At 32.4% G+C, this 27,620-nt stretch overlaps 1 protein-coding gene across 7 annotated transcripts in view; it reads right to left on the bottom strand.

Annotated features, from left to right (window-relative positions):
• Positions 1-774: 774 nt before the first annotated feature.
• The window catches only part of LOC130901990 (ethanolamine kinase 1), a 37,453-nt gene continuing 10,607 nt past the window's right edge, over positions 775-27,620 (bottom strand). Inside the window, exons 1-8 of one of the 7 annotated variants that reach the window (XM_057813748.1) lie at positions 24,773-24,957; positions 17,487-17,561; positions 16,841-16,991; positions 11,876-12,006; positions 7,678-7,947; positions 4,093-4,319; positions 2,247-2,466; positions 775-1,059 (exon numbers count right to left, since the gene is read on the bottom strand). In XM_057813748.1, the coding sequence (XP_057669731.1) occupies positions 987-1,059; positions 2,247-2,466; positions 4,093-4,319; positions 7,678-7,947; positions 11,876-12,006; positions 16,841-16,972 (1,053 nt within the window). In that variant the 5' untranslated portion in view covers positions 16,973-16,991; positions 17,487-17,561; positions 24,773-24,957 and the 3' untranslated portion in view covers positions 775-986. The other 6 variants (XM_057813755.1, XM_057813753.1, XM_057813749.1 and 3 more) reach the window with 6 other exon arrangements.

Raw genomic sequence — 27,620 nt, 5'->3', positions numbered from 1 at the left:
TTCTAAGAAAGGAGAGTATCCAAATTTGCCGTCTGATATATCTGTTTCCCATAACGAAAATTTACCAGTACCGATTGTGTCTTTAGGTCCGCAAAATATTGTTTTAGAAGATACTGGAGATAACGTATGATCAGGAAGCTCAGAAGAACAATGCACCGCCCTATTTTTACTCCAAGTACCAGTTCCGGCGAGCCACATTTGATTGTTCAAAGTGAGTTTAATGATTTAGCACGTGATTTGGGGTTATCTGACATTTTTCCCGAAAATTTGGGAGCTACCAGTGATGAGCAAGGTGAAAGTTTCCACCAAAATATTAGAACAATGGAAATTCGGTATCAAGGACGTTGGGATTCGGCCATGATGGGTGATTACTGTTGGTTTTTAAAAAGAGAAAGTGTAGCCCCTCATAAAAAGAAAAATTAGAGCTAATTGATATTTAAAGTGATATTTTTTATAGTTTTTGTTTTTAATAGATGTGAGGCATGTTTATTAGATGTAAACTATAAATATTTTCAATATATATGATTAAAAAAACGTGAAATTATTTTTTTAATAAATATTAAATATTTATTGGGACTACACAGTTTGATCGTATATTGAGAAAAAAGTATGTGCTGCAGAGGTAAATTCACTCCAAAAATAGAATGTCACTTTATTAAACAATGTGATGATTTATTTTCACACGAAACTTGACTATTCCAGAACTAATAATCGCATTGTTTGTACATCGGTTCTGTTCAAAGACTCCGTATAAATTCAAAATAAAACCAAAAATATTATTAAAATTGATTTTATTACAATATACAACATATTTTCTTCAATATAATACACTATTTGAGTAAATCAACAAGATAAAACAATCGATTTCTATTAACTAATCATTTCACTTAGAATATGTCTTTAGCTGCTTGATTATCTTCTAAATAAAGTTTTCTGGGTCTGGACGCAAATGGCTTCTTCAAAGAACATCTTAGGATATAAAGTAATCAGCTAGATGCTTCGAGATTCAAAAACTTATCTTTTTTTGTGAAGTACTCGTTAAAACGTACAGCAGCGTATCTAAAAAATGTAATTAAACATATAAATTTGCATTATGTACGAAATGAAATCATAAATAAGGTTAATGAATTTTTATATCAGCAGTTATTAACACTTCATCTAATTCGATTAATTAGTATCGAAGCTTCATGTATTAAGATAAGTAGTAATAAAATTTCGGCAGTGTTTCCACTGTTTATCGTAATAGAAAAATTCTGAACAACGCAATAACTCCAAGTTTTATTGAAAAAAAATAGTATTTTTTCTCTACCAATACGTCAATTGATTAAATTAAATGAGCCCTTCACATTGTTAGATATTTTATTGATGATTCTGTATTGTCAAAGTACAAACAGAATTACCCATCAAAGGAATGGATCTCCTATTCAAACTAAAATATAAGGTAACAAGTATACAATTACGTACAACTTAATCGTATATTCCATGTATAGGCCAAAAGCCGGGTTTTCTCTTGTAAAAAATGTACGGGGGAACAGGTATTTCTTTTTAATATGTTCAGGGGTGTTCCCTGAATGTAAATTCAAGTGGGCGTCATGGGGGAGGCTTCACTTCAACCGTCAGCTTGAAAAACATGTTTTATTAAATTGTAGAAATCGTTATTGTAGATAATAATATTTGCCATCTTTTTTATTTGAAACTTTTTTTGTATAACGCTTAGGTTTTTAATTATAGCGCTACAAACTTTTTTCAATATGGTTTTTGCCAAATATTTAGTTAATGGTCAATGATAGATTAAAAATGGTGGTAACTGAATTGTTCATTGACACGTAAGCTTTTTTTCAAACAATAAAAACATTCTTTGTAGTTTCAAGTCCAAGTCATCGGCATATGCCAGGACTTGCCTTTTGTTATTATAAATCATTCCTTGGGATCGTAATCCACTACTCCTGATAATCATGTCTGATTTAAATATCCTGAAGTATCAGATTATGCAGTATCCAACGCAAGAAATATTTTTGACAGCTGAAGTATAGCCTTAAGGTTATTGTTTTAGTTTCATACTTGGGCTTAGATTTCTATATAAAAAGAGCAACTGTAGATTATTTTTCTAAGGCCTAAAACAGTATATTTAATATTATCACACAATAGAATATATAATACTGTTTTGTATAGCGTATTGATATGCTCAACAAGTCAAATTTACAATTTCAATATCGACGATTGAGAATTAAAATATATATACTAACCCCATGTAGTCAAAATCTATAGTTGAGTGTTCCGCTTGTACTAATGACCATATGCCCCAAAATATATGTGTCAGTAACACTGTTTTAGTTACTTGAACATATATTGTTTCTATTTGTTCGTCTGTTGGTTCCCTTCCTTCTAATTCTGTTAAATATGTACGTATCCAGCTTGTTTGGAATTTTTTGTCAGGGTATAATGAATAGTCAAATTTATCTAATCCTGAAAATTAAACAAATTTAAGAAACACAGTAACTTCCATTGACAAAATTAATAATTTTTGAGTCATTGAATTGATTATAGATCAATAAGTTCCCTCACAAATCACATATTAATATTTTTTATGTACAAGATTTATAACGGCAGCAATCTAATCAACCTATTAATGTACCGATTCCTACAGTAGTCCACATCTTTAGATATGATCTGGATCTACTTCTACCTTCTAACTGTATACAGTTATGTATTAAATGTAACCAGCGTTCCAAAATAAAACAATAAATAACAATTAAAAGAAAATGTCGAAGTGAAAAATGCATAAATATTTTGGAAATAAATTCATTTATTTTTATAATAAGAATCGTCAAACTTCTCGAAATAGCCTTTAACTACCGGCATTAACTTTTCATTGTTAGAAAATATTTGACCACCGAGCCATTTTTTCAAGTCTGGGAGCAGAAAATGATCCGATGGGACTAAATCAGGCGAATGGGGTGCATGAATAAGCAATTCAAACTTCAATTCATTAATTTTGCCAATTGCAATAACGCATGTGTGCGCTGGTTCATTGTCTTGATGAAACAATACTTTCTCCATAGACAAATGCGCTCGTTTGCGTTTGATTTATATTTTCAAGATAGTCAATGAGAATTATCCCCCGCGCATCCCAAAAAACCGACGCCATGACCTTGCCTGTAGATGGAACGGTCTTCGCTTTCTTTGGAGCCGGTTCTCCTTTTTCAGTTAATTGTTTTTTTTTCTTTTGTTTCGGTTGTGAAGTGGACCCACGTTATAGTTATGAAACATCGCAAAAATTCGGCTTTATTTCTGTGTAAAAATTATCAAACACTCGATGGAAACTTCTTAAAGACGCTGTTTTCATTCCATTATGAGCAAAGGCAGCATCCATCTTGCGCACAGCTCTCTCATATGCGAAGTACCACAATTTTTGAAATACCTACTATGTCTGCTTGATCGTGCACTTTCAAACGACGATCATCCAGTACCGCTTTGTGGATTTTCTTTCAACATTTCTAGAGTCGTCACCTCATTTGGTCGACCACTGCGATGCTGTTCTCGCAGGTCGTACGGCCTCGTTTAAACTCTCCTACCCAATATTTTTCTGTTAATAACAAAGGAGCTGTCTCACCCAGAGTAGAATCTAGTTCAGCTTTTATATTGGTTGGGCTAATACTTTTTAAATAAAAGTATTGTATTACATGACGAATACCATTTTTTCCATTTTCCAAATTCACTGTTGATGGCTGCCAAACAAATATTATCTAGCATGGTGTCTTCAAGCTTGAAACATATAATGTATAGATTGTGTATTTCCTAATACAGTGGTATTTTTTAGTAACTACCGCCATCTCTAGGTCAGGTCGGGATCTTCTGGGACCATTCTCGTGCGTCGAAACCTTTCCAAGTGAATTCGAAAAAGAAAATATTCGTTATCGCGTAGTATGTTGTCTTGAAAGAGTTTCCGAAAAGCTACAGTTTAGTATTATTCAACAGGAAACTGTTGTTCGTTTAATTCAAAACTGTTTCTATAGATTACAAAAATGTATGTACTTTTGATATTGGACAAACAAAAACACAAATTCCAATCACTGAACAACATCGCCTTACCTACAAATTCTGCAAAATGGTTAGCAATATCGAACGACTGGTAATTGGGTGCTGCATATTCGTAATCTATAAATGTAACCTTGTTTTCTTGTTCATTATAAATGACGTTTCCTAATAAAAGGTCATTATGACAGAAAACAATCGGACTTCCTAAATTTTCTACTATTTGTCTCATTTTGTATACTTCTTGCTCAATTATGGATTTGTGGGGGACATTTTTTATGTACCTGAAACGAAAAAAAAAACTGAGTAAAAGTAAATATTGCATAAGAGTCGACTTGTATTCATATTTTGTCCATTTATAACTTTTTAATAATAATGAAATTCTGTTTTCAAAGTAAATGCTAAAATACAAGGTTTTGTTCAAATATTATTATTGATTACAACTACAACGTAAATAATTAATTATAGAATCAGTAATTAATGCGGTTAACCAACAAATAGTAAGCAAATCAAAAGAATCTATTAGTGAAATAAATCAGAACTGATAAAAAAAAGAAATGAGTATGCGAAGAATACATACTAACTACAACACAAGAATATGGAATAAGGAATAAGGCAAAAGAATGAGTTAAAAGAGTCACAAAATTGGAAGGAAAAAGAACAAAAAAAAATAATAACAAATACAATAAAAGATAACCACAACCAGACGAAAAAGGAAATAGGAGATGTTCAAAGAACATTGAATTGTATATAATAGAAGTCATAAGTAATTCAATTTCTGTTTGGAAAAGTTTTCGATTGCCTAACAGGCCTACAACACGCGTAACGTACTGTACTTTTTGTACACCCATATATTTGTTAAATTTAAATATTTCGGATTCAAAAACCACTTGTATGTTATGGGGTCTCAATCTCAGTGTATGTTATTGTTAAATTAATGAAGACGATAGTGTGGGCGTAGAAAAATAATATAATAGTACCACTCCAAAATATAACATAGAAAAAGGATGAAATAGAGAAGTAGAAGAAGAAATAACTAAAGAAGAAAATGAAAAAGCCATAAACAAAATAAAAACAGGTAACGTTTCCATAGAGTATAAACCCAAAAAATTATAAAATGAATGGCTAAAGAAAGAAATACTCATGGAAAACACAAATAGTTCATAAATATCGGTAGAAAAATTATATAGGTACTACCCCTACACCAAAAACTGGAAAATTCTAGATATTTGGTTTTAAAATCATATATCAAGTATACTAGAGTCTTATATTATATAGAGCATAGGGTTGTAAGATAGAAAGGGAAAATCGTGAAGGAATAGTTTTATTTCTAATAAACATAGATCTGAGGGAGGCTTATTTAACTAGAGATAGCAAGGAACTATGAAAATGCTTAAAGGAAATCGAAATACCAACTAGTGAGAATGCATATGAAACAGTAAGAAGACCGAAGAAAAAAGATCAGATGAATTTTTAATGAAAAAAAGAATAAAAGAAACAGACAGTTTAGGCTGATTGTTAATTTGATTAACGATAAAAGAGTTAAAGGAAAAGAAACTAGCTACAATGCTAGACTAGGAAAATTTAGAACTGGTAATTTGTAATACAGTTTATTCATAAAGTATCGTAAGTGCTGTGATGCACCGTCTTGCTGAAACGAAACGACTACAAAATTCTTACCAACTTAATTATTTCACATTTTTGAAATTTTTGGACATATGCAGCCCTCAACTAAAAAAATTATATTTCCAAGTTTAAGTGAGTCAGGTCTAATATTTTTGGAATTTGGACAAATAACATTTGCAGCTTTCATATTCTGTGGAAACCTTCAAAAAAATGTATATAGAGTGTTCAGAAAATGGCGCCGGTTTCGCTATCTAAAAACTTAATTTTTTCAAATGGCAACCCCCATTTTTCTCTTTACCATTAGATTCTACGCTTTAAATTAAGGGGACTTCATACATCTCAAATTAACGGTTTTTGTAGAAACTTGAAAAAACTGAAATTTTCATGGTTGTCAATTGTCGATTGTCTGGAGCGACCAAAAAAAATGCGTTTAGGATAACCCTATCTCATTCCCCGTATATTACCAGCAAATTGAAATAATCTTCATTAATAAATCCTAAACGGGACATGATAAACACTTTTGCAACGTTTACACGTCAAGCTGTTTTCATTGTTTGTTTGTTTGTTAATATGTTAGCTTTTGTTTTTTGTTTTTAGCGAAGTCCCCTTAATTTAAAGCGTAGAATCCAATGGTAAAGAAAAAAATAAGGGTTGCTATTTGAAAAAATCGTTTTCGAAGTTTTTAGATATCGAAATTCGGCACCATTTTCTGAACACCCTATATACATTTTTATCAAGGTTTCCACAGAATATGAAAGCTGTAAGTGTTATTTGTCCAAATTTCAAAAATAGTATTAGACCTGACTCACTCAAATTTGGAAATATAATTTATTTAGTGGAGGGCTGCATCTGTCCAAAAATTTCGAAAATGTGAAATAATAAAAAAATGTTGGACTTTAGGCATACTATTCCTCACGTATTCCAAATTTCACGTAGATTCCAAAAATTTAATAAAAACCATAGCATTCCATTTAAAATATCGAAGTTTGGGTCCATTTCCGGTATAATCGAAAGTTTCAGGAAACTGAAATTATTTTAGCTGAAAATAGAATTTCGGGAAACAGGCAAATTTTCCGAACACTCTTCCCAGTACTTTTCCATATACATATCGATTCAGCTCGTCGTGAATGACCCTGTACATGTAAGGAGGCGTGTCGAAAAGTGAATTAGATTTATCAGAAGCGTAACGGGCCTTGATGGGGTCCCATAAAAAAATTTGTTTGGGGGGGGGGGGTTAGGAAGGGTAAATATTTCTCGCAAAAGAAAAAATATTGCAGAAAGTTGAATAAATATTTATTCATCGTAATTATCTATCTGTCACTTTTTCCAAAATTTTTACAGACAATTTCAAATTAAATATACATTCTCTTTGCCTTTTTTTCGGCAAACTGAATTTTTTAAATTTCAGAATTTCAGTATGTTTTTAGACCCTTTAATTGGTCATAAAGATCAATTGATGAAGAAGACAGAAATTTCTCCGGTTGTAATATTTCGAACATACTACTCAGATCTCAAAGGCTCTCAAATCTTTCTTTAGTTTCAGAAATTAATATATCTAAACATTGACTTCGAAATAGGATTCCGGGTCTGAAATTCTCTCTTGTGCTAAATCAAAAAAACGCTTCGTTATCTTTCGCCTTTTGTTTTTAAAAACAGTAGTTACCCTACTCTCTTAAACGAGGAAAACTCGCCGCCCACGTTAACCCATGTAGGGTGTTAACAACTTTTGAACGCCCGCTTTAAGCGGGAAAAAAATAAATTACTTTTTTGACTTTTGTCATTTTGTGAAATACAAAAAATTTGAGTTTTTATTAATTTTTGCTTACGCACATGGGGGGCCCCGTCGGTTGGGTTGAACAGATGTGAATTTTGTTAATCTTATTAACAGGCAATAAATCCTATTATTACAAGTGATTGTTTGATTAATTACGTACTTTAACAGTATCAAAACTGCTAAAGATGGAAATCCACAAAGGAAATATAACCTAAGTGAGAATTTTAATGTTATATCGTTACCTTTCATTTTTGTCCGAATCAGAGAAAACGTCCGGTACCAATTCTATGAATTTTGTAATTTTGTCCCATATGAAGGTATCTCTATTATCTTCACTCGGTTTAATTTTATGGAATACAGCCATATGTCTCGCGACTAGTTTGCTGATAACTGGATCTCTTACTGATTTGTTATTTAATGTAATGCCAGGTAAGAATCGGTAGGTTAATCCATTTGTAAATGAAGCATACAGGTTTGGAGCGATTCCAGCTTTGTTCAACAGAATCATGTTTCTGAAAATAACTTAATAAAATGAACACCGATATTCTTAAAAATTTCATCATACAGTAATGTTCATTCAGGATTGATTTCAAAGTTTAAACTAAGTTTATATAGTCTTTCGATGTTCTAGAATTTTGAATGCGTTTCGAGGAAAAAAAACGTTCGAACTCTACAATCTACGTATCCATTTACCGCACATGACTTCATTAACTATGATATTTTGACTTAGACAAGGAGTTCAACATGTAAATTAGTAGCGCTTGTTTTAAATATAAGAAACGATAAAAAATTACGTGGATGATAATAGAAAACACCACAGAAAACCAAATAGATCACGTCTTAATATCAAAAAGAAGATCAAAGATGATACAAGATTTAAGATCAGAGGAACAGGTGTTGAGATTGGTCATCATTCAGTAATAATCTGAATAAAATTGAGAATAGTAAATATAGTGAACAGGACAATAAAAAGTAGAAAACGGGATGTGCAGAAACTGAAACGAGCAATGGAAAGATTTTACGAGTCATTCCATATGAAATCGTCTGAAAAAAAAAATTGTTGCCGTCTCATTTTAGATTTTGGTGTAACTTTGAGAAACTCTCCTCTAGGGTCCCAAAGAGTTGATTGATATTCACGAAAAATGATTAAAAAACAATCATTTTCAGCACGCTGCTATTATTCAAAGGAATCGTCTGAGCCAATCATCTTCATTTACCCTTAAACTACTATCTTTTCCACTATAAATTCCATCTTGATCATGCAGATAGTTTCAAACAGAAAAATTTCGTAGCAAAAGTTGATAAGGCTTAAAAATATCGGTTTTTAAAAGTCTTTATTTAAATAGGCGAAAACAAGCGCTTGTAAAAATCAAACTCGTGTAAATTTTGTTCTTTGGGACCCTAGAAAAGAGTTTCTCAAAGTTACACCAAAATCTAAAATGAGTCGACTTTGCTAATTAGACGATTTTAGATGGAATGACTCTTACGTAAAGTGTTATAAATTCAACGCAGGAAGTCATTGGTACAAAAGGTATAAGAAACAATAACGACCAGGAATGTACAATAAAAATTAAAAAGAAAAAAGGTACTAGATTGAAATGCCTACGAACCATAGAAGAAGATAAAAATAGAAAAATAAGAAGCAAGAACGCAAAGATCGTAAAAACAAAGCGAATAAAATGACTTAATGACAATGGACAACTTGGAGGATGGTAAAGAAACAAAATATAAAACGAACTACACCAAATATTAAAGAAAAAGTATGGAATCAGTATTTCAAAAAAAATATTAAAGGAAGAAGATGATATAAATGATTATGGTACAATACTAGAAAATGAAGGAAAACCGAAGTGGAATGTAATATCATCATCAACGAACTAAAACACAACAAAACAGGAAAGTTAGACAAAATAGTGAATCAGCAGAATATGGGGGAGATAACCTAAGGCACAAAATATTCAAGATCATTTAAACAGTATGGGAAACAGCAATAATGCCGAGAGACTGGTCTACTGGAGAATATCCCAACATATGCAGTAATTATAGAGGTATTAGTTTGCTTAATACCATATATAAAATACTAACAACAATAATAAATGAAATATTGAAGAAAGTAGTGGAACCAGAAATAGGGGTGTATCAACAGTAGATGCCATACATACTATAAAATGAGTGATCGAAAAATTAGCATACAAATACTATTCATCGATTTCAAACAAGCATTCGACAAAATGAAATGGAGGACAATTATAAAGAACATAGAAAAACTGCAAAAGTCGATACGATTGGCGAAAATGTGACTATTCTAAATTCTAGAGTAAGGGTAATGACAAAGGCAGGAGCATCTAGGAGTTTGAAATAAATGGGACCGAAAAAGTTTTGAAGACACATTGGAAAAAATTGTAATAGAGGTAAAATAAAAGGAAAATAGATCAGAAAAAGACAAAATATATGGAAATTGAAAGAACTAACGAAGTTAATAAACAAGAATCAGTTAAGATTAATGACCTCATCCTTGTAGTAGTCGACACACAAAGAAAGAGACAAGACGAAGAATTCATGCCGGATATAGGATATATAATAAGTACAAAATCATACCGCAGAGCAAGAGAATAATCCGAACAATCAAACTGGCCAATAAGCTCGGTCTTCTGAATACCTATACACCGTATTACAAGTACCAACCGTAGAAGGTCCTCGAAAATGACAATTTTAGACTATTCTACGATAAGTCCATTATCACCGATAAACAGGTGACGAATAACAGACCTGACATCATGGTGTTTGATAGAAGAGTCAATTCAGTCCTTCTTGTCGATGTAACAATTATAACGTTCTCAACAAACACCACGAGAAACGGGACAAATACGCGGATCTTTCAATTGAAATTAAACAGATGTGGCATAGCGAAAATGTGGAAATAGTTCCAGTTATTATGTTAGCAACTGGCGTCGTACCAAAGACCCTGCATGAGCATTACCAAACTGGGATTACCAAAAAACGTCGACATTCAGAAGGCTGTAATATTAAATACTTGCCACACAGTGGGCAAGTTTATTATGTGAACCGAGCCTAACAGCCTAATAGGTAAATAATACCTGCTGTAAGCTGGGTAGTGTATAAGTTTAAAAAAGTTTTGCTGAATCAGCTTCCGAAGTTCCACTTTAATCCTGTTCACACTAAGAGTTGTAGTCTCTCTTTGAAGCTAATTGTAGTACCTTAGTCCTTGAAATGCAATCGACCTTTGGCCCATTGCATATATTTTGTGACAGTTACAATGACAGACCTGGTATTTTTTATCGTCCCATGTACTTCTTAATATAAATTGGCAAATTAAGGTCCTTTTGCATACTGATGGATCAAAAACTCAACTATTGTCTCTTTGTAAATTTGCGTAGAGGTCAACTATTTAAAAGATAAGTATCTAAACACCGTGCGTTACTCGACACGATCCATTTTAATAATGTGATCACACATCAGTAGGTTCAGATTTGTTGGTTCCCAGCATACGTCTAGACAATTTTTTCTGTTATTCATTACTAATAACAGAATTATTTTCAAATGTTCAAGTACTCTTTGTACTATTATACTAATTCAGAACTTCATCAATTTTTTTAATATCATTATAATTTAAAAAATCGAATTTTTATATTCAATATTACAATAATTAAGTTGGAATTTCTGGAACCGTTGGCGATATTCATACTGAATGCACTGTTTACATCACCACTGCACTGCCTTACGCGCATTTCGATAACCAAGTTATCGTCCTCGGAGACTGTTTATTTACCTTCAGTTTAGCTTCAGTCTCTGAAGACGATAACTTGGTTATCGAAACGCACGTCAAACAGTGTAATTGTGAGGGTTGGTGTAGTGGTGGTGTAAACAGTGTATTCAGTATTCAAATATTTGTTATATAGAATAAGCTGAATAAAGAACAATTAATGACTCTCAAATTATTTAATTCTGTTTTATTCAAAATTTTTTATTTCAATCTTATGCCACTACAGAATTTGATACGATTTTAGAACCGTATATTATATAATTATATGATTTAATAAATAAAATATTATAATAATTCAGTTTATTTTTTTTTTATTTTCAATCTGGCCCACCTACGAATTCAAAATTTAATATATGACCCTCTGCAAAATTGAGTTTGACACCTCTGATCTATACACCAACTATTGAGTTGGTGATGCGTAAATTTTTACGAACAAATTATTCCAAGTTTTCGTCACAGTTGTGAGATATAAAAATAAAATGACAATTGCCTAAAAATTACTCTAATACAAGGATATTATCAACGAGCATATGTTTAATTCAATGTTTAATATTTACAAAGATTAATCCGCAAGTCTTAATAATACTTTAAAATTATAAATTCTAGTATTATTCTATTTGTATGATAACGTTTTAGACAATTTAGGAAATTCTTACCTCTTTTCTGCTTTCCTGTCTATAATCAAATCTGTTTTTCTTCCATATATTCTTACTAGTACCGTTTCCTCGTCTTCTGCGCCTTCAGGTTTACATCCGACCAGCTTATTGGTTATCCCATCTGTCAACAGCTACATATTCATCTTTTATTCTTACACAATAAATCAAACATGACAGATCTTCGTTCTGTCTAATAACTAATAATATAAAATAATCACCAATTTAATATGAAGTCAAACGTTATTTTAGTGGTAGTCAAAAATAATATTGATAGTACATATTCTCACTTGGGCTTTTAAGCTTTTAGACTTTTGGGCTTTTGAAGAAACCCTTAAAATACGTACTCATTGGACAACTATAAACAGTTTTAGGGGAAAAAGTGGCCCCGAGTTTGAAAGTTAAGAATTAAAAAAGTGAAATTTTTCAAAATTTGCCTGATTAAGAGGGGGAGAGTGAGAGCTTTGTTATGAAAAAATGTCTGTAGTCAGGGTTCTGCTAAGCCGATTTTTATAAACATGATGTTAGAGCTTTTGTACATATATCTCGAGACAGAAGAAAGATATCGACATGCGGTTTTCGCTATTTTACTGTTAATTTAGTTCACTTTCAAAAGAACTACTTAAACTTATATGCTTCCGTTTAAATTTATTGAGAGAAATCACAATATCTAGAACAATGCCATTTATATTTCTAATTGAATTGATTAGAAATTATATATTTTATGTTGCTGAACAAAAACTCGTTAATCTTCTCCACATCACATGTTGTTCTAATGTAATCGCTACTTACTCGATCTCTCAATGTGTTCCCCTTGATTCTCCTCAGTATTCTCATCTCAACTGTTTCTAGCATTCTTTGTGTCTCGGACGTGTCCGTTCTACTCTATTGGCTTTCTGTATTTGTTTTTCTCCTTAGATTGATAGTGTGATGCCTAAGTAGTTAGTTTTCATAAAATGTTCAATGCTGGTACCGTCAATTTCTATCTTACATCTAATCGGTTCTTTGCTAATGACCAGTGTTTTGTTTTTTGGGATGAAATTACCATGTTTAGCTTTTTTGCTACCATGTTAAACTTGTGGACCAATCTTTGTAGGTCGTCTTCACTTTCTGCCATTGGATAGCATCATCTGCATAGCAGAGAATTTTTATTTCTCTTTTTTCCCATCATAGAGCCTTTCCTCCTTTTGACTGCCTTTATTTTTTATCCATTATGATATTAAAAAGTAAGGGTCTTAAGGAATCTCCCTGTCTTATACCCGTGCCTATGTTTATTTCCTCTGTAAGTCGTCCGTCTATTCTGGCCGGTATTTTGTTCTCCTTATATATGTCTTCGAGTGTTTTGATGATGTCTAACGGTATTTATCTATTGTATAAAAGGTGTATCACGTCTTTTAATCTTACCAAACACTCAGGCATTTTTTCATAACAAAATTTCCACTTTCCCCAGATTGGACTTACATTTCTTGAAGAATTCGATTATCGTATATAAAGTGCTACTCAATTGGGTAAATTTCAAATTTGTTTTCTTTCAATCGCATATTTTTAAATACTCCCTCAGAAAATAATACATTTGTTATGATTTTTCCCTTGAAGAGATATTGCCTACGGCCCTTCTTAGTCGCCCACCCTGTACACGTATCTTTTACTGCTAATAACTCCGCTCCTGACCCATTTATAAATCAAAATTATTATTTATCATCAAATCACATTGGAACCTCTTCCGTATAGACTGCATAGTATGAAGCCCAACTAACTTCGAGAGTCTCAAGGATCGTGTCAAACAAGGCGTGATGAATAAATACTTAGGTTTAAAAGTGTTGACTCGAAAACAAATTTTTAAAGATACATTATAGACCAGGGTCCAAAAAAAAAATTGTACAATCAAACCCATTGGAACAAGAGAAGAATATCATAAAAATGAAATGAAAAATAATTCACTGGTGATCTGAGACCGGAAAGGTGAAGGGGGTGAATTTTTAAGGGTAAAAAATGGTTTATCTCGATTTCCCGCAAAACTACAAGTCCTATCCAAAAACGTCAAATAGCAAAGTTGTAGGTTATGGAAAGATACACAGCTTTTTTATTTGCACTTTTTTCACATAACCTCAAAATGTATATGAAAAATTGAAATAACCAAGTTTTTAGTTTTTATTCTTATCTTTTACGAAAAACATTTTTTCACGACATTTTGTGAAAACTTGACTTGTCCCAAACAGACTGTAATTCAATTGATTCGAAATATTCAATTTTTACACCTTATTTTTACTTAATATCAAAAAAGCACCCTATTTTTCAATCGAAAAGTCAAAATATCAGCTTTTTTTAAGAGGTGAGTTTTTTGCTCGTCAAAATCTATACTTTCTGATGGTGTAAAAGAATAAATGTTACTATTACCATGGTAAATTTTCTGAAACACCGTTTTTTACCCTCAAGAACTCATCCTCTTCCCCTTCGTGACCTCAGACCGCCTGTAAATTATTTTTTCTTCCAATTTTTTTATATTTTCTTCCTTTTTCAATAAGTTCAAGTTCAAGGCTGGTCTATTAGGGGAAACTGCCGTATCAAGACATGATAAAAAGTTGGTGTTTGAGTATAAATGTGATAGACAGTCGTGAACAGAAGAGTATGCAGTTGGAGCTCTTACTACTACTACAACACACAAAAATGTTAAAAAAGTAGTTCATAATCTCTTTTGGTAACATCGAAATGTGACTATTAGACAGATAATGGTCTCTCATAACATATAGTGAGGCAAGGGGTTGTTAAACAAGTTTCGACCTTCGTCAAATACGGAATTTTATCCGTAATTAGCTTAAGAAATAGTGAAAATTGCTGGGGAGCAGATCTAGCAAATACGATGAGTGTTCAACCAGTGTTCGAAATGCAATTCACGTATTTTAGCCACGATAATCATCGAAAAATGAGAAGGGGCTTTGTTTTGAAAGAAAAGCACTTTCCTTTTTCTTTTCAAATGCCGTCGCTTTTCTCCCTTTACTCTATCAAGTGATGATGCGTAAAATTATTTTATTTCCATGACTATCCCAAAAAACGGTCGCTATCACTTTACCGGCCGATGAAACCGCCTTTGTGGTTATCGGAACAAATTTGCACTTTGCAATCAATTTGTATTGACAGTTTTTTTCATTTGAAGAGAGTAATGGTATATCCAAGTGTCCTCTGCAGCTAGAATCGACGTAAAAATCTGACTCACTTTGCTCAAACCATATCGTTAAGGCCTGGGAAACGTTAATTCTAATTATTTAGTCCAAAGTCTTCAAATCCTCAATTAAGCTGATATGGCCACGTTTGAATTCAGCTGTCCAAAATTTTACGGACGTAAATAATGGTGCCCAGTCTCCGTAACAGTATCGAACTTCTCTTTTATTTGCGTAGGTGTATTGCCTTTCAAAAACAAATTAGCTTTTAACCGCGGCTTCGCTCGCATCGAATCCATGTTGAAAAACTCAAAAGAAAGAAGGTGTTTCAGCGAATGTTCTTAAATCAAAACGAACTCTGTAGCTATATTAGAACCTGAGATATAGATCTTTGAATGTAGAAAAATTGCCAAAAACCTACAAAAATCCATAACTCCACATTGAATGTCCGCGCCTAGCTCCTCTCCAACTCAACCGATTTAAGTGTTCAAAAACTCAAAAGAAAGAAGGTGTTTCAGCAAGTGTTCTTAAATCAAAACGAAGTCTCTATCTTGAATAGAACCTGAGATATTGAGGATAGAACGTGTGTATGTGGAAAACTCCCAAAAGTAATCTAAAGGATGAAATCGCATTTGAGTATAACTTGAGAATGGTGAAAATTAGATGAAATCCGATGATTGATGGCTAATCTGTGCATCAATACCTTTCATTAAAAAAAAATTAAGCAAATCGGTTGAGTGGAACGCCTGAACAGACTCGGAATGGAAATCATCAATTTTTTTAATATATAAGATATGTCAACTCTATATTTTTTCCATTTTCAGAAAAATCTTCACTAAGACCCACTTATGCGATTGTCAAACAGAAGGTAATCACTCAAAATGGCTGAAATTTTAGTCGCAATTTATATTGATAAGTGATAACATCTTTAGGTTAAAGTGGGTTACTTTTCAGATAACCCTTATATTCTTATTGCCGAACTGAACCTGTCTTACCCTGAAACTCTATCTATCATCTATCAAACAATAAATACAGGTTTTCTGTCTTCTAGAAAAATCCAGGGTCATTATAATCATTATGCTTTTTTTATTACTTTATAATAGTAAATAAATACGATGTTTATATATTATGTAGTAGTCTTTCCTAGGGCATTTGTTTTACAGGATACCAATACTTATATTTGATTGTCTTCGGGGTTTCCTCTCTTATTCCACGTGAGTTAAATAACTCGATTCACAACTTTATTGTAAAAAAAAACAATTAATTAGGCAAGGTTTCAATATTCTAGCCAACTCGACGAATATCAAACTATTAAGAACCTAGTATCAATGTACAAACTGCCTTCTTATCGTATACAATAACTATAAATTATAAAATCAGTAGATAAATGTTAATAAACATTAATGTCTTTAGTTGTGAATTGTTAATTTCGTGGGTTAGTCCATTGTGGTGTGGCTTCAACGATTTGTAGGTACAGCTAGCTTCACTCAAATAGGTTTCTGTTTAAATGCTCAGTTTAACTGGGCAAATAACTAAAGGACCCTCAAGAGCAGGACTAGCAATATTTTATATTTGAATTTCTGTTACCAGTTCTCTTCTTAACTCCTTCTACCTTTTTGAGATGTCATAACATATTAAGAGTATCAACATGCTATTATTATATGTAATCTTGTAAATTAGTTGCAGTATATTGTATAATAAAAAACTAGGCTAGATAATTTTATGTTTACTAACTCTAGAAGAAAATTGAACTTATTGGTGACTTATTAAAAGTTAACCCTAATTGAAAAAATTATATTTCTTCTTTTACCTTCAATGTTATATAGTTTTTCTCCCAGTCTGGCCTTATAACTTTTAAAATTTCTAGCGCTCCATTTTCAATATCTTCTTCTTGTATTTCAAAATTAATATGGAGAATTCCTTCTCGATATTCAACTTCCATTGTTCACCCAACAGTATTTCTGCAAAAAAATAAATCAATAAATACAAGTTATTTGTGCAGTAAATCAAAAGTTCGACTTCCATTTTCGAATATTCAAATGCAATGATAAATAACTGAAAACAATTACCGGAGAGGTATAAGGAATTAATTTTACGAAAATGTTTGGACCAATCTAAGAGAAAAGTATAGAAGCAATTTCCTCCGATCATTTTTTTAACAACATATTCTGTGATTCGAATTAAGCACCTTGTGTTTGTAGTTCTATTTTTTAAAACTGCAGCACTCTACTTAACACAAAGCAAAAATACCAATGCAATTATCTATGACGATTTCTATCTTAGACTCCGAATAATCTAGGATATAAGGAAACAAAATTATAGGTAATAGTAATAGGTAATAAATGTTCTATAAGTCAATATTATTGCAAAATGCGGGAAAAGATATTATCGATTTGATTTCAACAATTGGCAAGTGATTGTGCATTTTTTTGTATTGTAAAATAATGAGCCCTTACCTAATTCTGAACGCGGAGTAGGTAGGTGAAGGTTGTGCCCCGCGTTCCTAAGTGGATACCCTTGCAACGATCTTTCTGAAATTGGAGAAGCGTGTTTACGAATTAGGCAAACTAATTCAATGATGAATATGGAAGGAAGAGTCAGAATTTTTAATCTTTTAAAGAAGTCTCTGCAGTGAGCCCCACCGTTTAGACTGAGTAAATATCTAATAGCAGTTTGAAGATTCGCTCAAATTGAGCCGCACCAGACGTACTCCAGAAGGGAAAGACATATTGGAAATGCGACTCAATGAGGGTATAATAAACTGTTAAAGAGATGGATAAATTCAGTCTTTGGAAACCTATCTCAGTGCAAATCAGGAGGAACTTAATTTTTTAGATAAGTCGGCAGTACGTAACTCCCATTTCATGGAATTGTCCACAACAAGCCCTAAGAATTTTACAGATTCAACGACCTCAATGTTGCATTATTTAATAAAAAATGCAGCAATGTATTTTCATATGATAAAACTTTAGTTTTAGAAACGTTGAAACAGAGAATATTATAATCGTACCATGATTTAAGGGTGATTAGGTCACTAGATATGGTGCCGTGAGATCAGGGCTGCTCCAAGAGAAATTAGTATCGTCTGCAAATAGACATATTTTACCACTGATGTTTAGATAGTCGATGTCGTTTGTAAACAGAAGAAACAAAATAGAGCCTTGTACTGAGCATTAGGGCACTCCACATTTTATTGGATTGCAAGAAAACATCGTTGTATCAACCCTTACAAGCTGACTTCTTTTGGTAAGGTATGACTAAAAACATGCGAGAGGTGTTCCCCTGAAGCCGTAGTACTGCAATTTGTTAATTAGAATATTATGATTAATACAATCGAAAGCCTTAGAAAAACCCCAAAAAGTTGTTGCAATGGAGTGATTGCTGTATAGGCTATCATTTGTGCATTTGTTACTTAAAAACCCAAATGATAAAAGCTTCTTGTTGACCAATCTTTCTATGATCTTAGATAATGTGGGAAGTAGTGCGATTGGGCGATAATTCAATGCTTGATTTTTATCTCGTCCTTTATGCAGAGTCCATCAGTTCCAGAAGAGTTCAGGGAGATATGAAAGCGGATCATGGAAAGGAGTTATAGAATATTTGGCTACATTCACAAAGTAATCAGATGAAGAAGCCTTATTTCTTAGACCATTCAGAATGTACCATGTTTCTTTAGAAACATGTCGAGAATTGGCGAGTCTCCTCTTATAATAAATATCTTTGGCAGCTTTTATTGTCTTATGATAAACTTTTCTGTATCGTTTCACGTACTTTTTGAGGAAAATAGAATCCGAGAATTTACTGGCTCAAATTAAATGAAATTTGAAGTATACCCTGTTTATACAATGCTCACTCGGTTACTAGAAATACAGGCTTCTCGTTTAATCCACATCGAAGTTATATGAGGTCGAAAATGGCCTAAACTACTTCGAGAAAAGGATGCCGCTTTTTTCGCTCAACTTGGCGGGGGCACTTAATTCATTTCATAACATTCTAAATAAATGAATTTTTATTATTCTCACAATGACTAGGTAGACATTAAACAAGGATTGTACTACCTATATGTGAAACTAAAATGTTTCGAGAGGCCAACGACAAACAATGGAATACTTAGGTTTGCATAAAATAAACTTTTCAAAAGTTTTCCTCTTCGGTAGTCAATTATTAGTTTAAACTGAATATTTTTATAAACACGTAAGATTTCTTGGAAACATTTATGAATAAATACGTAAATAAATAATGAAACTTGATTTTCCCAACGCACGTAACTCAACAAAACCATTACCATCAATACTTTGTAATAATTCAATTGTTATTAAATTTAGTCAAGCCTACGATGAACAATTGTTACATATACATTTACAATAACTGTATGTAGCGAAAAAAAGGCAAACTATAGGGGATACAACTATTTACAACGACATCCCTGTATATTTTGAGATGCCACGAAATTAGAAAAGTGGAAGCTGGCAATTCTGCATTTTTAAATACCATTATCATAAAGTAGGTAGTGAGCTCTGACTGCAGTTAAATAACTACTATTACAGAGAAATTAATGATATATACTATTTACCAACCAAATATGCCAGGTTTGATCTACTATGATTGCAAGGTCGATTTGAGTGAACAACAAAAGACCTCTTATCACACTTTTCGAAGTTTTTCTTATATTTCCAATTTTACTTGTCCAGCTTTCTTTTTGTCGTTGGGGCTTTGAATCCTTTATGATTTTCTAGCTATTCACTTTTTTCCCTTATCACTTTTTTTAGATCATCTACCTTATTTTTTTGATGTGATAGTCGGAGTACTTTGTTTTAACGCTTCTGATAGTGCTTCTTCGAATAAACGTACTTGTTCTTCACTTGGATCGGTCAGCTGCCCTATTCGACTTCTGAATTTTAACCAGACGGTTTTCCATACGTTTCTCTTTGTTTGTTTGTATTCACGATGAGGACCATCGGTGCGTGAGCATCGCCTTCGACGACGGTCTTGATGTCTATAAGTACCACTATGTCTCCCAACACAGCCATCGTCGGTGTTGTAGGTTTTCTGCGGTTTTCCTGCAACCTGGTGAACCGGTTCATCAGCCAAATGGCCGACGATAGGGTATAATACAGCTGCAGCTGTATCCGCCTGCCCCAAATTAAATTTAAAATAAAGAAAAAAACACAAAATTTCAAAAAACCAAAAAAAAAACAAAAACAACTTTTAAAAAAATAAACCGAGAAGGACCGTTTTTGCTTACAACACAAATCGTCCCTTAGAAATAGTTAGGCAGACACAACCCAACGAAACCACCACAACCCCAGCCCTGCAGAGGAGCTATTCCTATATCAGGGCCTACTCAAACAAACTGCATTCCATATAAAAATCCTCCTTGTCCTACCAAACTTTAATCAACGAATCTTTCTCTCTCTTTCTCTCCAACACAGCGGAAGCTATGTCATCGGGTCGTACTCCTTCTAGTGCGTTTTGTCTGTCTTATCAGTGTTATTGGATCTGGAAATGATGTCGGGTTTCAATTTTCAAATTATTAGTCACCCCCTCACATAAATTTTGCAATCTACCACACGTTTCTAGCAGTCATAATAGCCCTGGTATAAATATTAGTGTAATTTTTCTACTCCGCCCTCATTTCTTCTTGAACGCGTCAATCGCTTGCTTACATCACAAGCGCCGATCAGCCGACAAACTACAGCAGCATCCACACCACGTTGTTTCGTTTTACCATCCTATCGCGTCATATTAGTTTTATTTTTTGTTAGGGTGTCGAAGTTTAAATATTTTTAAGGATGCCCAAGGAAGAAAATTTACGGAAAAAATGGTGTGTTGCAATGAAAAGACTACATTTATCAAGGAATGTGAAGGTCATTTCGAGGAGAGTAGTTACTTTCATTTTTTAAATAGCATATTCAAAACTTCGATACATGGGAACTTACGTATTATTGTAACAATAATGTAGTTCAAAAAGAAAAGGGGCACCACCGGTTTTTCAGAACTAATAATTTTTAACAATCACGTGGATTGTTAAAGGAGCAAATTTCATCCCTTAGAGTTGTTTTTTGAGTAAAAAATAAAATTGGTCTAATTTTCGGACATATTCTTTTTTTATTAAAATTAAATTTTTAAAATTACATTATTCATATAAGTTGGTTGACACCAATTTTTTATCAAACATTAACTGAATTAATAAAATCTAAGGGTACTATAACATTTAGAAAACAATAGTATTTTCCTATCCCATTTTAATTATTTTGTGATGTAAATCACACACATTTTTACTCGAATACCATACGTCCAACAAAATCAAAGTCGAAATTATTTCAAATTAAATGTAATATACGAGAATATATTGAAAAATTCTTAGCCTACTATAGAACCAAACAAAATTTCAACAAAATATTTTATTAGTCAACATATTCTCCTTTTAATTGAATACATTTATTATAGAAAACCTGCAACGTCTCTAGACCTTTAAAAAAAATGTTTGCTCTTGCTCTGCAAACCAGACCTCCACAGCTTTTATTACCTCCTCGTTGGAAGAAAATTTACGACCTATTAAAATTTTTTCCAGTTGAGGAAAGAGATTATAGTCGGACTGAGCCAAATCTGGTGAATAAGGGGGGTGTTCTAGTAATTCAAATCCTAAATCACGATTTTTTTGCATGAAAACATGAGATTTTTGTGCAGGGGCGTTGTCCTGCGAAAACGAAACACCTTTGGATAGCTTTCCGCTTTTAATTTTTCCCGTAGAGTGGTCAATAATGTCGAATAGTAATCTCCATCTATTTTTCTACCCTTATTCAAAAAGTCAATCATGATTACTCCATGGCAATCCCAAAAAACTGAAGTAATAACTTATCCACCAGATATTTGGACACGAAACGTCTTAGGTCTTGAAGAACCAGAATGTCGTCATACCATCGATTGTTGCTTTATTTCTGGATCGTAGAAATGTACTCAAGCCTCATCCATAGTAACAATTCGGTTTAAGAAGTGTACATCGTTTTCTAATCGAGCACAGATCGAACGCGATGCTTCTACCCTTGCATGCTTTTGGTCAACATTTGGTCCATCGATTGTTGCTTTGTTTCTGGATCTTAGAAATGTACCCAACTCTCATCCATAGTTAAAATTCGGTTTAAGAAGTCTACATCGCTGTCAAATCGAGCACAGATCGAACGTGATGCTTCTACTCTTGCATGCTTTTGGTCAACATTCAAACATTTGGGCATCCATTTTGCAGCAATTTTTCTCATGTCCAAATTGACGTGAAATATATACGTTCGTATGAAATATTTAGTGCTTCAGATATAGGTTTTAGCCCAATTCGACGGTCTGATAAAATCATGTCATGAACCGCATCGATATTTTTGGAGACTGACACAGAAACTAGCCTTCCCGATCGGTCATCATATTCAATGAAAAATTTACCTCTTTTGAGGCTTGCAGTGCAATTTTTCACGGTCGCATACCAAGGGCATATCTTCGTAAATCTGCTAACCTCTTAACCCTTTTAAATACAGGTCAAACTTTACACTGACACTTCTAATAAGTTATTGTTCGTTGCTATGGTAACGCAATATTTTGTTTATGCATGGAACTGGTCTAGGCTAACTAGATATCAATACATCCTCGTATTTATTGAAACTTTTAACACTTGGTATATCAAAATTAAATGATTACGTGCATATAAAATCTTCTTGTTTTTCCCCATGAATATGTCTTTCTATCGATCTGACATGTCAAAAGTATTTATTTTTGTTAAAATGAAATATACTTTTTTAAAATTTTCCAAGCCAATTCGGGCATGAACATTAACATACATTTATTGCAAACTGATACACCACAAAATGTTTATCCGCATTTCTTGAGTCAGTCAATAGTCACAGGTTAATATTTAATCACGATAATGCATCGTCACACACTGTATAGGAGACAGTTGAATGTTTACGTGAATAGTAACAGTCATTGAAGATCCAACCTATTCACCTGATTTGGTCATGTGTGATTTTTAGTTATTGTTTTACCCAAATATGCATTACGGGATCGACGGTTTACGATGGAGGATAATATCACTGGCCTCAAACTTTTAGGTTATGGAATCTTCGGTTACATAAGTGAATTGTTATAAGTAGGTTAACTATAAATTAAAACATTTTCAAAATATGACTAGTGTTTCTGTATCTCAAAAAATATAGCGTTATCCTCGTAATTGAATGATTCATGTGTTACTAATCTCATAGAAGAAATTATTAGGAATAGTAATACTGATTATAAAATATAACTATTACATCACTCAATAAGTCGTGTGACTGACACATATATGGCGCTGCCATTGTCGAATCCATATGACGTTTATGAAGTACCAACTTTCAAAAAGACTATTTGTAAAATTTAATGACATTTCGATTAGTCAGATAAAAGTGACGGCCATTGAAGTGAAGCTAGTTTCTTATTTTCAATTTCATGTGTTAATTTATCATTCTTCTATATAAAAAAAAAATGCTGTACAAGATCAGCAATGGCTTCAAAAGTGTTATCTGCTTCATCGAAAAGAATCATTTGTTATTGGTTTGCCGTAGTTGTGCAGAAACCGATGATGGTGAACGTTCTGGTCGTCCGATTGAGATGGTTTCTCCAGAGAACATCAAAAAGGTCCATAAATTGATTAAATTAAAATTGCGTGAGATAGTCGAGGCCGTAAAGATATCAGAAGGCAGTATGCTTGAAATTATGTATGAACATTTGACCATGATAAACGTTTTTCATAGTGAGTGCCACGTTTACTTTCAGTCGATCAAAAACAACGTGTTGATTATTCAGAGCAGTTTTACACCAAATAAATCTGATTTTTTGCGTCGATATGTAACAATGGATGAAATATAGATCCATCACTTTATTCCAGAATTAAAATGATCATTATCTGAGTAGACTGCAGCTGATGAACCACTTCCGAAGCACAACAGTCAGATATGAAGGTTATGGTTTCAGTATTTTGGGGTGCGCATGGAATATTGTACATCGACTTTCTCCAAAAGGAAGAGACAATCAATATCGAATACTAGATAGATTTGTTGGATCGTTTGAACGCAAAAATCAAGGAAAAACGGCCTTATCTGTCGAAGGAAGAACTATTGTTTAATCAAGAAAATGCACCGATTTACAAGTCGATGGCAACGATGGTTAAACTGAACGAATTATACTTCGAATTGCTTTTTCATCCACCGTATAGTCCAGATCTGGAAATGAAGAAGCGATTGCTGAAACTGAAGACAAATCCTTCTACAAGCACGGCATCGAGAAGTTAGAGAAGCGAATGATTGTATTGCTCGTGAAGGAGATTACATTGATGAATAAAATCTATTTTTGGCAAAAACAAATTTTTTTTTTTATAGTTGGTCGCACAACTTATTGTGTGACACCTTAAATTAGTATTGCTAATTCGTAATATTACCATAAAAATAAGTACATTGCATCATATCTCTCTTATTACATATTTTGAACAAGCAATCCGTCTTTTAAGAAATCACGTATTATACAGTTTAAATAATAAACATCATTATTATTAATCACATCACAACGAATTATCTTTTTCATCGCAATAAGTAAATTCAATATACTTTAAATCACGATTTATTCAAATAATAGCTTACCAGCACAACAATTATTTGAAAAGTGTCACAATTTATTCGATACTACCTTACAAGATCTAGCCTAATTGTAAAAAATGCAAACGTACCTTACTTATAAGTAAACTGCGTTAATATTTTTGACCTCGAGTAGTCGTTCTCAGTTCATGCAAACAACAAATGGTATTGAATAAATGGTAACGTTAAAATTATACTGTTACCTATATCGTTCGTATGGTGAAACAATGTTGATAAGAGCTATATGAAAATCTAACTAGAGCAATCAAAATGCTGATTATATACAAATGGATGATATATGTTTTCTGATCGATACAAATTAAAATAATATCAACATAATATGGGGAAACAGTGAAGATAAAAGAACTGTGCCATATTTTGGTTAACAGATCAAATTCTACTATTACGTTAATAATATGTTTCGTGGTCGAATGAGAATGACCTAAAGATAAAGAAGCAATCAAAAACAGTTCCTGTGTTTGATAAATTTGAAAATAAAACTACTTAGTTTTATTCATATATTAAATTATGAATACGATAAAATAAAAGTTGAAAATATTTGAAAAATGAGTTAACAACAACAGGGGTGACTGTCTTTTTATTAACAGATATGTCATATTCGATCAGTCTCAATATGGCATCATTAAATATGGGTCCTGTGTTAGAACTTTTTGGCAAAATAATAGATCTCTTGCATGAGTATGTACTTCAAATTATCTCTATCATATGAAATTCTCGTGTCGCGGTGTTTCTAATGAACTCCTCAGCAACTTGACCGATTCTCATGAAATTCTGTGTGCATATCGGGTAGGTTTGAGAATCGAACAACATCTATTTTTCATACCCCTAAATGTTACGGATAGTCCAACCCTAATTTTTTTTTATTTCTTAGATAAAATTTTTTTTATTGTTTTATGATACAGCATTGAAAAATACATATAACTCTAAATTTTCAACCCTTTAATTTATTTGGCAAGATCTTTATTTTTTTTGTCATGACTTAGAATTAAAAATATTATATTATTCTGAATTTTCTCCTTTCTACGATCAAGTCCTATTTTTCCAACGCGATTTTTTTTATTTTATCCAAAGGTCCACAATAGGATTGCAATATGACAATGGAATATAATGATTATAGTACAATAAATTCTTATACATAACTTTCCTTTCTGTATCGATCGTAGAAGTGACTGTGTAACTTTCATATTAATTTTATTCTAATCGTAAATTTGTCCTTAAGTTCCAGTGCAATAATTATTTATTTATTACTGAAAAGACACGTTTTGTGAGCTCCCGCTAACAACGGCCGTTTTCATACCTGTACATATTGTACTTAACATTTTTCGCAAATCGTTTTAAATCAAAACAAAAACGTATACGTGTTTAATGAATATGCGTGTTCTATTATTGCGAAAGGCAAGTCAAATAATAAGCAAACGAATACAATATTGAGTCACTGTTTCTCACAAATAAGTATTTTATTTTGATTTATTTAAGGTACAAGAGGCACGAGATGAACGAAATCAACAGAGACTATTAGAACAAAGAGAAACGCGTTTATTCATAGTAAACAGACGTAGAGGAATTAACTCACAATTCCAACAAGTTCTTTGAGCATTTACATCAGATTTAATTCTTCGACAACATTTCAGTATGAGCCCGATGTAGAATATTAGGCTCAGGTTTATGGACAACTATATGTGGCATATTCTCATCCAATTAATGGTAAAAATATGAATAGTTATTTTGGATGTTTAGACAGCTATCAAGAATTTTGATTTGAAATATATTCGTTACTTTAATAAAGAATACTTTATTAACCTAAATAAAGCATACTTCTATTGTCTATACAACGCTTTCGATTATAAGTACATCCCTACACACCTATAGTAAATTTTTATTGAACTAGAAAAATATTTCGTAGATATAATTTATATGGCAGAACAACGTTTTCCGGGTCAGCTAGTTATAAATATAAATGTTCTATCGAAAATTATTATAAAGTAATTAAAAAATTAGTGATTCAATTCATGATAAGTAATTCACAAAAAAAGTAGTACATTGTCTGCAACTTTTAAGTCTGTAAATTTTTGTAACAAAAGTTTAAAATAACAAAAAAGCAACAAAAAAAATTGTAGTTGCGTCTCAGTCGATTTAAGCAAAGCATTTGATGTAAGTTAACGTAGATATACTTTTAAAGGAAGTGTTTAATATGGGCTTTAGAGATAGGTTTTTTTCGCATTATATGATCATATTTAAAGGAACGTAGGGAATAATTAAATTGGGTAATGCTTGTAGCACAAAGTTACATAATAATTACGGGCACCATAGGGCTCAGTCCTTGGACCGCTGTTTTATTCTTTGTATGTTCTTAACTTACAATTTGCTGATCTTTAAGCAGCATTAGTGTACACAGATGAAAATGAAATGGAAAAACAAATTAACGGAGACCTTAATAAATATTGCCGTTGGCTGTTTTCTAACAAGTTGAAAATAAATATTGATAAAACCAAGTATATAATTTTTAAACAAAAAAATAAAGTAGTAAACAATTTTGAGTTAAAAATTAATAAGATTCATTTGGATAAAGTTGCTACTCTTAAATATCTGGGACTAAGAATAGATGAGTTTTTAAATTTGGAAATGCATATAAATAAAATAAATCTGCTAATTCCTGTCATTTATAGATGCAGAAATTATTTTTCTCGTAAAAATAAAAAGCAAATATACTCAGCTTTCTTTTTATCCTATCTGAAGTATATTTTACCCATTTGGGGAACCTGTGAGAAAATTAATTTCAATGAAATTCAAATCATGCAAAAAAATTTTTGAAAATTGATACACTTTTAACACCAGCCGACATACGACATACGGCGAATTGCTATATTTCAGGAAGTACGCCTTTCGTCAAATATACGCTGTTATGATTTTAACTTGGTT

This window comes from Diorhabda carinulata, chromosome X (genome assembly GCF_026250575.1).
Source record: "Diorhabda carinulata isolate Delta chromosome X, icDioCari1.1, whole genome shotgun sequence".
NCBI lineage: Eukaryota > Metazoa > Arthropoda > Insecta > Coleoptera > Chrysomelidae > Diorhabda > Diorhabda carinulata.
This window is presented reverse-complemented; position numbering and strand designations above follow the sequence as displayed.